Source organism: Urocitellus parryii, chromosome 7, assembly GCF_045843805.1.
Source record: "Urocitellus parryii isolate mUroPar1 chromosome 7, mUroPar1.hap1, whole genome shotgun sequence".
Taxonomy (NCBI): Eukaryota; Metazoa; Chordata; class Mammalia; order Rodentia; family Sciuridae; genus Urocitellus; species Urocitellus parryii.
The window spans coordinates 149317136-149332760 of NC_135537.1; the positions used below are offsets into that span (position 1 = coordinate 149317136).

At 33.3% G+C, this 15625-nt stretch overlaps 1 protein-coding gene across 4 annotated transcripts in view; it reads left to right on the top strand.

Moving 5' to 3' along the window:
* Bcas3 (BCAS3 microtubule associated cell migration factor) overlaps positions 1-15625 on the top strand; it is a 575232-nt gene that overhangs the window by 195720 nt on the left and 363887 nt on the right. For all 4 annotated transcript variants that reach the window (XM_026398023.2, XM_026398025.2, XM_026398024.2 and 1 more), the window contains exon 14: positions 8960-9093. In XM_026398023.2, coding sequence (XP_026253808.1) covers positions 8960-9093 — 134 coding nt within the window. The remainder of the gene's footprint in view (positions 1-8959; positions 9094-15625) is intronic.

The following is a 15625-nucleotide window of genomic DNA, read 5'->3' on the forward strand; positions in this document are numbered from 1 at the left end:
AATTGGAATAGAATACATGTTAAGTATTTTTGAAACTTTGACTTTTGTCTACTCATACTTGGCTCCTAGGCTAAAACCCTGATTCATTTCTGTTATCTTTTCCTGTATATTCCTGTGGAATGCATGGTTCTTGGTGTTTTGACCACCCATTTGTCATAGGGCATGTTGGAGATGCATTGGCCTTTTTTTTTGACCCCTTGTTGTATGTCTGTCTCTTCGCTCCCTCTCTCTGCTGTCTTTGAAGTTGTTTTCATTCATTCTTCCCTCCATGGGTGCAGTGGCTGTTCTAATGTTTTCATTTGTAACTGATCCACTCAGCATCACATCTTTTTCCTTTCTCCGTTTACTCCATGCGAAACCATCTCGTTTTTCTTGTCCCTCACCTGTATTTTAATTTAGGCTTATTTTTATCAAAGTGTACTTTATAAAATATAAATTATACAGATTTTAATTGTAGAACTTAGTGAATTTACACACACACACACACACACACACACACACACACACCCCTCTCACATGCAACCTCTATTTCACATGTCTCTAGAAATTTACCTTTCCAGTAACATTTTGTATTTCTACCACTAAAAAATAGGTGGATAAAACAAAATGGTATGCATTGTGTCTCCTTGTTTATTTCTTTTCCTTTATTGTGCTGTTCTTGGTGTTTTGCTTTATTGACCATTTTGTGTACCAAATTCCTGTATTCAAAGTGTACTTTAATGTGAACTTTGAGCATTGTCTGTGATATTTTCAATTAGTTGAGTGCATATTTCTGAAGATAAATTTTCTTTGAGGTCAGTTATGTCTAATATTGCTGTGTAAATACCTATGGAGTGTGAATACCTAGCATTGTGTTGAGACACATACACACACACACACACACACACACACACACACACAAGCACTTTTATCTTTAGACTTCTAAATTTATATTTCCTACTCTGAATTTCAAGCAATCATGTTGTTTCTACAGTTCTTTTAAGATATCAAATTAAGAAAGTTTATCACTTGTTGTTTTCCTGAGTAAAGTTATGAGTCAAATTAATCTTCTCAAACCTTACTTTCTTATCTTACCAATTCTCCTTCTTTATCTAAGTAATTTAACATTTTTGCAACTTTTACCATTGCAGGGAGCCTCCACCTTATTATGTGAGAACAAGAAAAAAATTATTAAATTATGATAGTAAAGTATATTTTCATAAAAATCTTTCATCACTCTTCCACCATGCTATCCTACTAATGTTTTGTGTATTACTACTGTTTACTATGGCTAAATTTATGTTAAGTGAATGTTTAAACCAAAAGTAATCAATGCAAGCTAATTCTGCATTTATATAGAATTCCAAAGGAGCTAAAAGTAGCCAAATCAATCTTGAAAAAGATGAGTAAATTTTGAAGACTTGCACTACCTGCATTTCTGACTCAATCTAAAGCCACATTAATCAAGACTCTTTTGCAGTTTAAAAATAGATAGATCAATACAATGAAATAGAATACAGAAGTCAATCAGACTTAGTCATTTGACTTTTTGAGAAAAGTGTCAAACAATTCAATAGAGTGCAAGTGTTGATTTCCCAGCAAATGGTGCTGGAACAACTGGGGTATACTTTTGGAAAAAAATGAACTTTTAGTTAACAACAACAACACACATACACAGTGTACACACACACATACACACACAAATTAACTCAAAATGGTCAATCAATGTAATATAAAAATCTAAAATATGAAACTGCAAGAAGAAATCAGGGTTATATTCTTGTGACATTGAAATATAGAAACATTTCTTAGGATAATAAAACCACATATCATAATTAAAAATTAAAAGTCTTGCTGGGTGTGGTAGTTTATGCCTGTAATCCCAGGGGCTCAGGAGGCTGAGGCAGGAAGATCTTGAGTTCAAAGCCAGCTTTAGCAAAAAGCAAGGCTCCTAAGCAACTCAGTGAGACCCTAACTCTAAATAAAATAAAAAACAGGGCTGGGGATGTGGCTCAGTGATTGAGTGCCCCTGAATTTAATCCCCAGTATCCCCTCTCCCCCTAAAAAGTTAAAAGTCTTTAGCTGGGCCTGGTGGCACATACCTATATATCCCAACTACTAGGGGAGGCTAAGGCAAGAGAATCACAATTTTGAGACCAGCCCAGGAAACTTAGGGATATTCTGTCTAGAGCATCCCTGATAACAAATAAATTTGTGATGGGTATGTAAAAGTAAATCCAACTAAAAATGTGCAAAAGATTTGAACAATCATATCACAGACAATATTCAAATAGCCAGTAAGCACATGTAAAACTTATCAGCATCTCTGATCACCAAGGAATATGGCAAATGAAAACTATGAGAAATTATAGAATACCCTTTGTGAAAGATTAAAATATAAAAAGATGGACAATCCAAAGGTTGGTGGGGCTTTGAAGATTATGTGACTATAAATAATGTAGCCACACTGGGAAATAGTTTCTTTTCTCTTTTTCTTTCTTTTTTTTGGGGGGGGGGATTGGATACAGAGGGTTGAACCCAGGACCCTGCACCTGCAAGGTACATACTCTGCTACTGGGCTTCATCTCCATCTTTTAAAATTTTTTTTAAGCCAGGATTTCGGTACTTCCTAGATTGGTCTTGAATTTGGAATCCTCTTGGCTCAGCTTGTGAATAGCTGGGATTACAGTTGTGTATTGGCACACCTGGTTTGTAGCTTCTCATAAAGTTAAACATTTTAATATATGACCCAGTGGTTTACTTCTAAATAATTACCATAAAGAAATAAAAATCTATCCATACAAAGACTAGTACTTGAATCTTCTTAACAGTTTGAGTCACAATATTAAAAATATGGACACTGCTGAGGAATAGGTATATAAATTGTGGTTTATTCTTATAATGAAAGAGTATTCATTAATATGAGTCAATGAATGAAGTTCTATTACTAGCAGCAAATAGGCTCAGGAAATACTATTATTATATTTACATTAAATTCTAAAGAAGGCAGTATTAATTCATTGTGACAAAAAGCCAATCAGTTGGAGCCAGATGAACGGGGAGGAGGTGATAGACTGCAAGTAAACACAAGGGAATTTTTTCTGACTTTTTTAAAAAAAATCTTAATTCTAGTGGTAGGTACATAAGCTGTCTATACTTGTTAGAGTCATCATACTGAACATTTAAAATGAACGCATTGATTGTATTTTTTGACAAATGAGAAGAAATATACTGAATCACTTTGGAAGAACACACGTAAACATATACTACTTTCCTAAATGTCTATTTCATAAATAAATCTATTGGAAATGATGAATAATATAATACTTCATATTAAAATCTATTGGATAGGGTCAAAGATGTCTTCATTAGTCCAACAATTTCGCAATTCAAAGTGAAATAAAATAATTTAAGTAAAAAAATACAAAAATACTTAATTTCTTACTGCTAAAAATTCAGAGTATGCATATAAGTTAATGAAACACATGAGTAAGAAAAGTGTCACTGATTTAGACTTTTCTGCATGGAACATATTAGGGCAATATTACTTACTTTGTTTTCATTTATATTGGTTATGGACATACAGAACTTTAGGAAAGAATCATACAAATCATCTCCTGTGTTTTATTTGGTAGTGTTTACTTCATTGCCTTTTGCAGGATGTTATGTAGTGTGGTTTATAAAGATTTATTCTGGAGTCTGATGGTATATTCAGTGATAGAACTCTGGTGTAACCTTGCACAAGGTCCTGGTGTGATCCACACTGGGGTTGGGGGGAAAGAATAACAATAATAAAACAATGTGAAATTGCAAAGATTTTACTATATTCTGCACTCCTTAAGTGGAAAAACACATTGATGAGTTTGATTATTGGCATTTTTGGACAGCTGAAGAAATGTGCTGCTCTAAGCTTCTTAAAAAATTGATGCTTTGTATATGGACCTTAAAACCATTATTTTTAAGCATTCTTATTCAATTAGAAAGTTTTATTAGATTTTAGTAGGCTATAATATTATTATTGGTTTTATGTAATCTGAGTGGGTTATGGATTTCTATTGGTATGAAAATTCTTATAGTTATGTTTACAAATTTGGTTTTAAACATTATAAATAGTTTGTCAGTTTTCATCTATAAAAGTATTGATTGAAAAGTAGTACAATACAAGTATTTTTGCTAAAATATGCAATTTTTTTGAGTGATGCAGAATGAATTCTTGTAAATATTTGTTTTACCTAGCATATCAATGTTTATGTCTCTTTTTGGAAGAGAGTGTGAATAACTGGTAATTTGTCTTCCAATTCACATGTGGGCACATGATAAAGGACCCTACAATTAGCTAGGTGTTATAAATAGGATATGGGAAAAAAGACAAACCTCCTCATGTTTCCAAGATTTTATAGCATATTCCCAGTGCAGCTTTGCTACTCTTTAATTTTGCTTTTTGGTCTAACCAGCTGACGCCCAGTTGAAAAGACTTATGTTCTTATGAGGCCGCAAAAGACTTAATGTTCGTTCTCCAGCTACCTCAGATTTGGGAGAACGATGTGTACCATCAGCAGCTCCAGTCCCCACCCTCTAACACTAACGCTCATCTATCAAGCCTGAGGTTGAGAGCGAGGGAGAGGAAGCTTCCAGATAAACATACAGCAGTGCCTAAACAGCTAATCACTCTAGGCTTCCGCTTCCAGGCCCTATAATTAGAAGTCCTTCTTTTCCTTGTATTCCCAGATGACGCAAATGCTTTTTGTGGCTTGGCACCTCATTTGGGGTGTGGGTTTAGTTTATGGCCAGGCCAGAGTCTGGTTTAGTCTTCTGATGCTGCATAAATAGGTCTCAAGCCACAGTCTACTTTGCATGAATTTTTCCTATTATGTATTTGCTTTTTAACTTGTTTTCTAGAAAAAAGAAAACGCTTACCATTTCCTTAGAATGTGTGCAAAAGAGGAAATTGTAAATTAGAAGAAAGCACATGACTATGCAGCTCAATACTAGCTATTTCTTCCTTTTCTCGCTGCTTCTTCAAAATTTTTATAATACTTTAAACCTTTTATAAGAAAATAAAATTCATTGGTGGATTACAGAAGCTCCCACATTTATTATGGAGTAGTGAAAATATAAAATACTTGAGATGTAATGACAATAGGTAAAAGTTTTCATTGGACTAGTTTCTGAAAAATATGAATTGGTTTTACACAGTAACCACTAGGCAGAGAAAAATGTTTGTTTAAAAATCTAGGAGCGTGTTGACAAGTGTTTGTGAATGATTATAATTCATATATAAAACAATAATAATTGATTTGGTAAATCAGGCCTTTTATTTGAATGCCCATTCTGAATAAAATGTCAACATGATTTTAAAAGAAGTATATATAGCAAAGCTTGTCCATATTATAAAAGAATACATGTGGGTTATAAACCCTAGTTCATCTTATCCTGTCAGAATGATCTTTGTATTAAATTGTCAAATGCAGAAAATCATTATTTTGTGTGAGGAGGTGAAGTCAGAATACAGTAGTAAAATTGTTATAAATCACTCAGCGAAAAAAGTAGGAGGGATGGGAAAATACTACCCCCAAAGACAAAATGATTTGTTGTTTAAATAAAAACAATAGAAGAATATAAAGTGTGTCACCAAATGACCATAACTTGGTGCATAATTATTAAATAAATCATTAAATATATGTTATAATTAATAGGTTATTAAATTAAGGGTAATTAATAATACTTTTCACCATCTAAAATGTGTTCTCTTTGTAACAACTAGGAAAGCATCATCTGATATTTTACCCTAGCAACTAGAGTCATACCTTAGTCACAGAAATAGCAAGCTCAATATATTTCATTTTCATTAAATGACTACTTTATGTCCCCACATATTTTTAATATTTTTTTTGGAGGGAGTACCAGGGATTGAACTCAGGGGTGCTCGACCACTGAGCCACATCCCCAGCCCTTTTTTTGTATTTTATTTAGAGACAGGGTCTCACTGAGTTGCTTAGCACCTCACTATTGCTAAGACTGGCTTTGAACTCTCAATCTTCCTGCCTCAGTCTCTTGAGCCACTGGGATTACAGGAATGTGCCACCTCACCCAGCTATTCTTAATATTCTTTCATGCCCTTTTTCTCTGAACAAGGTAAAGGTTTGAATGTTAACTAATATGACCCCACTTCTTGAAAATCTGAGTAAGCTAATAAACCATCCGTCTTACAGAAAACAGTTGTAGTATCTGCACAAAATATAAAGGAATAAAAGTACAAAGTTATTAGATATGTGTAATGTAATCTCTGGATCAACCCATTAATATGTAAAGATCCATAGTCCCCAAACTCATTGGTAATTAAAAAATGAATATTAAAAATAATCAAATTATAAACTTAGGTGCACTAAATGCAAATGATCTAAAAATACCAATTGAAAGACTGGATTTAGAAAGAGAGAGAGACTGCATTTATCTACTATTTAACTCATTTTATTATTTTTTAAAACTTTAAAATTTTTAATTTGTTCTTTTTAGATATACTTGATAATAGAGTATATTTTGATATGTTATGCATACATGGAGTATAATTTATTCTAATTAGGATCCCATTCTTGTGGTTGTACATTATGTGAAGTTTCACTGGTCATGTATTCATAGATGAACATAGGAAAGTCATATCCAATTAATTCCACTGTCTTTTGCGATTGCTATCTTCCCTCCCTTCCCTTCATTCCTTTTTATCTAATCCAATGAACTTCTCTTTCTTTCCCTTTCCCTCATTGTGTATTAGCCTCCACATATCAGAGAGAACATTTGACCTTTGGGTTTTTGGGATTGGCTTATTTCACTTAGCATGATAGTCTCCATATCATTCATTTACTGACAAAAGTCATAAAGTCATTCTGTTTTATGGCTGAATAATGTTTCATTGTTATATACCACATTTTCTTTATCCATTCATCTGTTGAAAGGCATCTAGGTTGATTCCATAGCTTAGTTATCATGAGTTGAGCTGCTATAAACATTGATGTTGTTGTCACTATAAGTATGCTGATTTTAAATCCTTAGGATATATACCAAAGAGTGGTATAACCCAGTCAATTGGTTTCATTCCTAGTTTTTTGAGGAATCTCCATATTGCTCTCCATAATATTGCACCAATTTGTAGTTCCACCAGCAATGTATGAGTATACCCTTTTCTCCATATTCTTGCCAACATTTATTGTTGCTTATATTCTTGATTGTTGTCATTCTGACTGGAGTGAGATGAAATTTCAGTGTAGTTTTTTTTTACTTTAAAAAATTGTTTTAATTAGTTATACATGATGGTAGAATGCATTTTGACACATTGTACACAAGTGGAGCACAACTTCTCATTCCTTTGGCTGTACATGGTGCAGAATCGTGCCTTTATTTAGGGTGATAATGTCTGTCTCATTTCACCTTCACACCCACCCCTTCCTATGCCTTCACTCCCCGTTGCCCAATCCAAAGTTCCTGAAAGCTGTAATGGTGATGTTAACATCAGAGAAGTAGAATTCAGAGCAAGGAAAACAAACAGGACCTTACGTTAAAAGAGTTGATTCAAGAAGAATTCATAACAATCCTAAATGGGCTAAATGTGTGAATCTTGAAAGTAACTGCAATTTTTTTCACCTTTTTTTTTTTTTTTGTGTGTGTGTGTGTGTGTGTGTGTGTGTGTTTCTAGGGATTGAATTTAGGTGGATTCTACCACTGAGTCCATATCCCCACCCCGTTTTATTTTTTGCTTTGAGATAGGGTCTCACCAATTTGCTGAGTCTGGCCTTGAACTTGTGATCCTCTGCCTCCTCTGAGTAGCTGACATTGCAGGCATGCACCACCACCTCCAGCTAGCTTTAAACTTTCTGAGCTGAAATAACTGTTGAAAAATAAGCATATCCACAATTATACTTGGGTTTGTTTTTTTTTTGGTACTTTGAACCCAGGGTCACTTTAACACTGAGTTACATTCCCAGCCCTTTAGTCCTGCCCCTTTTGTGAGGCAGTTTCTCACTAAGTTCCTTAGCACCTTGCCAAGTGCCTGAGAGGCTAGACTCCAACTTGTGATCCTCTTGCCTTAGCTTCCCATGCTACTGGGATTACTGGCCTATATAAATAACCATGCCTGGCTTTGAAATTCTAACTCACAAATATTATTCAGTAATAGAAAAAGTAAGTAAAAAATCATAAAGACATTAAAGATCCCCAAAATATTAATGATTAACTTGAATGAATATTTACAGAACACTCTAGGTGTTCAGGGGTATATGTAAGTGTTACCAAGCTACATCATGTTCCGAGCCACAAAAGAAGCTTAAACATGTAATTCCTTGTTATATTACTAGTATGATAAGTAGGTATATTGAATAAAATTGCAAAAAGACTGAGTTTTAGTTCCATGGGTGTTATAATTTTCATAACTCGTTGTTCTTGAAATGACTATGGATTCTCTAATTTTGTTCTTAAAGAATTTTAAAGAATTCTCTTTGGCTGGGTGCAGTGGTGCGTGCCTGAAATCCCAGTGGCTTGGGAGGCTGAGGCAGGATGATCGAGAGTTCAAAGCCAACCCCAGCAACTTAGTGAGGTCTTAAGCAATTCAGTGAGACCCTGTCTCAAAATAAAATACAAACAAGAGCTGGGGATGTGATTCAGTGATTGAGGGCCCCTAGGTTCAATCCCCAGTTCAAAAAACAGAACAGAACAAACAAAACAGAAAACTCTCTGCCAGTGACATGGAAAAATCACAATACCTGCACATTTAATAGTCATACTCTGTTGCTTTACTGATATGTCATCAAGTTGGATGTGCACAATAAAAAGATGTTTTAATTTTTCATTTTGGAAATTTTTATGTCCTTGCTATTTTTTGTTGGTAATAATTTAATATTTACAAGTAGTTTTTGAAAGTATTTATCCACATACATAATAATTTTTATTTTTATCCTGTTTGTTTTTTTTTTTCCCCCTTGTCTTCCAGGAATGCTTTTAGTCACAACAGATACACTTGGCCATGACTTTCACGTCTTCCAAATTCTGACACATCCTTGGTCCTCATCACAAAGTGCTGTCCACCATCTGTACACTCTTCACAGGGGTGAAACTGAAGCTAAGGTAAATTGTGTGTTTTTCCAAAAGGTGATTTCAGTGTGTAATATGACATCTAATCTAGTTGGTCATTTTTATCACGTTGGAGCTTAATATTTGTGAGAAGGTGTTGTTTTCTGTGATAGAATGGGTAAGAGTAAATAAAAAAAAATTCCTCTTTTGACCCAACAATTACATAAGCAATAGATGACCACCTTATGGTTAAACATTCAAAGAATTTTGATGCAGTGGTGTTTCAGCTTATCTGCTTATCTTGTTCCTTCCACTCTTCTACCATTTCTTACTCCAGAGAAAACACTCCATTCACTTGATGTCTTTTTTCCAGACCTTTTAGTATATTATTTTGGTTCTTTTTACATATCTAAGTATGTGCATACATATGTGTACATATATATGTATAAATACACATTGACAAGTACACAAAATAATTTATTTTCTTAATGAATATGGTTATCCTGGAGGCTGTTCACTATGGCTGTTGAGAACTAATTTTGGGGGGATTGAACTCAGGACACTCAACCACTGATTCGCCTCTCCAGCCCTAGTTTGTATTATATTTAGAGACAGGGTCTCACTGAGTTGTTTAAGGCCTCACTAAGTTGCTGAGGCTGGCTTTGAACTCTCGATCCTCCTGCCTCAGTTTCCTGAGCTACTGGGATTACATGTGTGTGCTGCCACACCTGACTGAGAAGTAATTTTTTGCATCTGTCACCACCCCTGCAGTTGGTGACGTCAGGATGGTAATGAAAGATCATCCATGGTGGGTCTATATTGGATCATGAAAATTTTCAAACATTACAAATCACGGTTAGTTAATCTTTTTCCTCAGAGAGCCAGTGCCTAAACATTTACACTCACAATTGGGCAAACATGCATGGCACAAGTACATTCATCCACATACTTTACTGGGTATTGTATTAGGCACCATGCTTAGTAATTTACATGTACTTAATATTCTTAATACCAGTATTACCAGTAGATACTGTGTATCATCTTAGTAGCCTAAAAACCCAGATAACTTTTTGTTTTATAAGGGCATTGGCTATCCATTCACCCAGTACACCACTCTATATCTGTCATTCTAGGAGACTGTTGAATGATCCTATATGATATATGGAGTATTCCATATTTTTTCAAAAGCCTAAAGTGTTGTTTCACCAAAGTAAATGCCTATAATCAAATAAAACACTTAAATATATAGAAATTAATCAGTGCAAAATGAAAAATAACAACAACAACAAAAGGCATTGAACTTTACTGCAAGTAACTTGTTCCTTTCTATACTAAAAATTGATAAATACAGGGATGGTATCTAGCATTTATCCTGCCTTTCTTATGTCAATTTAATAAGATAACTGAACGAGGGAAAGTTTTTCTGTGAAAGAATTCCAACATAAAAATAAGTAGAAGAATAGAATTTTCTTAAATTATTGGATAATCATTAGTCTAGTTTTAGTTGGTTAATCTTACATTGCTAAAGTAAAACTGGTATTAAACCAATATGATACAACATGGTATTTACAACATTATATATGATTTATTATTGCCAAACCTTTTAAATTAAACCTGTATCTAATTTACCTTCTAGATGTAAGTAGTAATTTTTTTTTTTTTTTTTGGAACTGGGGCTTGAACCCAGGGGGCTCTACCAGTGAGCCATATCCCTAGCCCTTTCTATTTTTTTTATTTTCATACAGGTCCTACTGCATTGCTCAAGGCTTCACTAAGTTGCCTCATCCTCCTAAATCACTGGGATTACAGGCGTGTTCCCCCATGTTCAGCTATAATTAATACTTTAAAGAAAATACATAGTGCGACAAGGGAAACAACATCATTAGAATACAACCAGCCAATTCTAGAATGTTCTAAAATGTAAATGTGACCTCTTTTTTTCCAACAAATAATTTTAATACAAAAATAAAAGTTGGTGCTTAGTAGAGGAAAAGTGAACTGTTGTAGACTAAGGGAGACAGAGAATATCATCTGAATACATAGTGTGGGCCTCATTGAATCTTTTTTTCCCACACAAACCAAAACAGAAAAAAAATATTTTTCATACAAATAATAAAATTTAAATGTTTGACTTATGAGATGATTTAAAAGAATTTTTAAAACCTCATTTCTTAGTGATAAGTACTGCAGTTGCTGTAAGTGATGAGTATTGCAGTTGGTATAGAGATACCTGGAATTTGATTTCAAATAATCTAGCAGCAGGAGAGCATAGTTTAGATAATACAACAAATGAATGAGAAAAGAAAAGGTAGGGAACAATGTGGGAAGAGATGTTTTTGAGACAGTTGGAGAATATTATCCAGCAATTGGGTATTATTTGATATTTACCAAGTATTATTAAATTTTTGGTTGTTATTAAATTGCTAATTTGCATTAAGATTCTGTCAAGACAGAACAATGATATATATTTAATAAAATTTAAAATGTTAATAATTATTGAAGGTGGGTGATGTCCTTGTAAGGTGGTACATTTTATTTTATTTTAAAATTTTTGCATTTTAACATTTTGAATCTGTTTAAATTTTTTTTCTCAGATAAAGTAAAAATAAAATAAAACCTGTCAGTATTAAGCTTTTTTATTTACTTCATAACATGATTTACTCTTAATTTTCTAAATCTTTATTAGCTATTGTGTTTAGAGTAATTCTTTTGACTAATACAAAGAATATTGTCGAGATTTTTGTTTGGATCTAATTGAGATTACATTTTTATATTGTTAGAATTAACATTCTTATGTAAGAGAATTTTTGCATGTAGGAATTATTACAATTTAAAATTAAACCATTCTAGTATGGGGAAATACTAGTATGGCAAAATATTATTGTTTTCTACCAAATTCATATCTTCCTGCTTTGGTAGACTCTCTTATGAGATTAAATAGTTTGCAGCAAATTTTCTTTGTGACATATATTTTCTTAAAATTGCAACAGATTTTTGCTTTTTAAAAAACATTTTAATAGTTGTAGATGGACAGCATACCTTTATTTTATTTATTTTTTTATGTGGTACTGAGAATTGAACCCAGTTCCTCACACATGCTGGGCAAGTGCTCTGCCACTGAGCTACAGCCCCACAGGTTTTTGCTTTTTTAGTTTTATTTTTCCACATTATTACATTGGCTAAGAACTATAAACCATTGTGCAATATAGTAGTGGATTTTTTATTGTTTTGCGTTATTTATGCCAACTTTGTTTTATAAGTAATACATAAAAACATTTGGAAATTCAATTTTAATTTTTTGAATGTAAGTTTTGTTCAATTTGAGGTATATGGAGCAAAACATCAAAGTTATCCATTAGTGTATCTGCTCCTTGAGCAGCTTTGCTTTATTATGACTTGTTGTACCTTCTTTAGTTCCCTTCCATATTTACATAGATTCCCCCTATCCTTCCCCTGTACTAGGTATTGAAACCCAGGGTTATCTACCACTGAGGTTCATCCCCACACTTTTTTTTATATAATCCCAGTGACTTGGGAGGCTGAAGCAGGAGCATCTCAAGTTCGAGGCTAGCCTTGGCAATTTAACATGGCCCTAAGCAACTTAGTAAGACCATGTCTCAAAATTTAAAAAAAAAAAAAAAAGGGCTGAGATGCAGCTCAGTGCTGAAGCACCCCTGGGTTCAATCCCTAGTACTGAAAAAACCAAAAACAAACAAAAATCAGTGGTTTTATCACTCTAATTTGAATTCTAATATTTACAGATTGTCTGATAGTTTTTAATAGCTACATGCTCTCATTTCCACTTAATATTTTAAGGAAAACCCCAACTTACTGCTTGATAGGCTCTTGGCATTTTCATGGTCCTAACTCTATTTCAGCTTTATTTAAAATATTTAAACATGGAATTCTTATCCCTTACTGAACATTTTTTTTTCTGATTTTTAATTCTTATTGCCACAATTCAGAAGAAACTATAGATATGAAATTTAAGAGACTATAGATATGAAAAAATATGCATTTTTTCTTCAAATCAGTTATTGTATCCTGAAAGTTGAGAAATCTTAGCCTTTTTTTTAAATGTCATGGTAGAATGCATTTAACATAAAGTGTACTATTTTATGTATTTCTAAGTGTACAGTTCAGTAGTGTTAAGCACATTGCCATCATTGTGCAACCATTACCATTATCTGGGTAATCTTAGTTTCTGGCAATGTTTTTCTGGCAGCTAAGTTTTTTATGCTCTTTACATCAAACATTTTATACTAGCTCTTCATGGATAAGAATCTGGAGAATATAGAGTTTTAGCTACGTACAGTATCGTCTTGTTTCTTTTAGTGTTCCCACCATGCAAATTATTATGTATGTGTAAATTTTAGTTCATTCATGGACAAATATGAGAATATTCAACTTCTCATAAATACAATGTCTGCCTTCCTCCCTAGGGGTCTTGAACCCCAGAATACTGTCACTGAGCTACATCCCCAGTCTTTTCATTTGTTTGTTTTTATTTTGAGACTAGGTCTCTTAAATTGCTGAGGCTGACCTCAAATTTGCAAGCCTCCTGACTTAATCCCAAGTAGCTGGGATTACAGGAATGCACTACTATGCCTGGCTACTGACAGGTTTATAGCAGCTCAGTTCACAATAGCTAAGGTATGGAACTAACCTACAGGCCCTTCATCAGATGAATGGATAAAGAAAATGTGATATCTATACATAATGGAATATTACTCAAAAGACTGAATTACTAAAGACCAAATGTTCTCTTTGATATGTGGATGCTAACACACAGTCAGGGGCAGAGAGGGAAGAATAGAAGTTCATTGGATTAGACAAAGGGGAATGAAGGGAAGGGAGGGCAGATGGGAATAGAAAAGATAGTAGAATGAATTGAACATAACTTTTCTATATTAATATATGAACATGATCAGAAAAACTCCATATCATGTACCCCACAAAAATAAGATTGTAATTAGAATAAGTTATACTCCATGTATGTATAATATGTCAAAATACACTCTACTGCCATGTGTATCTAAAAAGAATAACAACAACAACAGTAATTTCACTATTTCTTTTCCATGTCTAGGTAGAGTTAATCCTTCTCTTTCTTTAAATTTCTTTTCTCATTTAATATTCTTCTTTCTTAGGCCTCTTGACGTAACTTATACTTCAGTATGGTTCTTGTTTGCATTTTGACTGGTTGTATACTTGTCTGTCTACACTAATACTGGGTTTTAATTTTAAAAAATAACTTGCGGACCGGGAATATAACTCAGTTGGTAGAGTGCTTGCCTCGCATGCACAAGGCTCTGGATTCAATCCCTAGAATCACACACACACACAAAAAAATGTTAATATTGATTATTTTTTGCCTAGGGCCTTTCAAATATCTAGAAATATTTTTTTTTCCTGGAACCATTTAAAAGTAGATTGTCAACGTAGTTCTCTGTTATCCTCTATGCTTGAACATGTATTTACTACAAAAGAGAACATTCTTCTCATAACCATAAAATAATCATCAAAATACATATCAATAAATTTCCGTTATCTAATTTTCAAAGTTCCTTTGACTTTGCTGCTTGTCCTAATAACTAGCAAATGGTTCTAGTTCAGAAATTTAGTTGTCTTCATTTTGGAACGATCTACTTCATTTCAACACAGTTTGTCATTCTTTCTTTGCCATTCATGATTTCAGCACACTTGAACACTGTGACCTATTTATTTTGAGGATTGTTCTTCAAATTTTTGTCTGATGTTTCCTCATGATTAGATTCAGGTTACTCTTATTTGGTGATAATGTCACAGAGGTGTTGCATCCTGTCAGATGGAGCATGATTTTGATTAGTACCGTAATTAATCATTTGGTTGGTGTATCATTATATCATTTTGTTCTCATAGATTCTTTTTTTCCAATGGCTTATATTTGTTCCATAATTATTTATTTTAGTGCTCAGAATGTCCCATGTTTGACCAGTGGGAGCCCACTAACTGTGTAATTGTGTCTTTGAGTGTAATCTCCACCATTCTTTGAAAATTCCTTACTTTAATTCATTACTAAATTGCTTACTGTCAAGTTTAATTACCATTTATTTTTGTTTATTTTGTATGGAAGTTTTAAGACAGATGACCATTTTAGGTGAAGATTTAATATTTCAGTATTCTGCTGGGCACGTTTTATTTTTTTATTGTTTTAAATCCTGTCCTGTCTCTTCTGCTATCAGTTTGCTTGACCTTATCTATAACCTTTTAGTATTTGAATATTTTAGACACTTAACATTTATTTTTGATATCTTCTTTCTATTAGTGTTATTTCCATTTATTTTATCTATATGTCTAATCTGGAAATATAAACTTTTAATTTTCTTGATGTCTATTGGAACAGTGTCTTATATATGTTTGGTACAATGTTTGCCAACGCTGTCCTTGTTTAACAGGTAGGCAAATCAAATAGAATTCATTAAAATGATTTTACTCCAGGATACACCTGTAATTTAGAATTATCTAAACCGCAACTATCAAGATCTTAGATCCTCAGTCAGTGACCGTAAAATTGATTTTTATGAGTGTCTACTGAAAATTATTT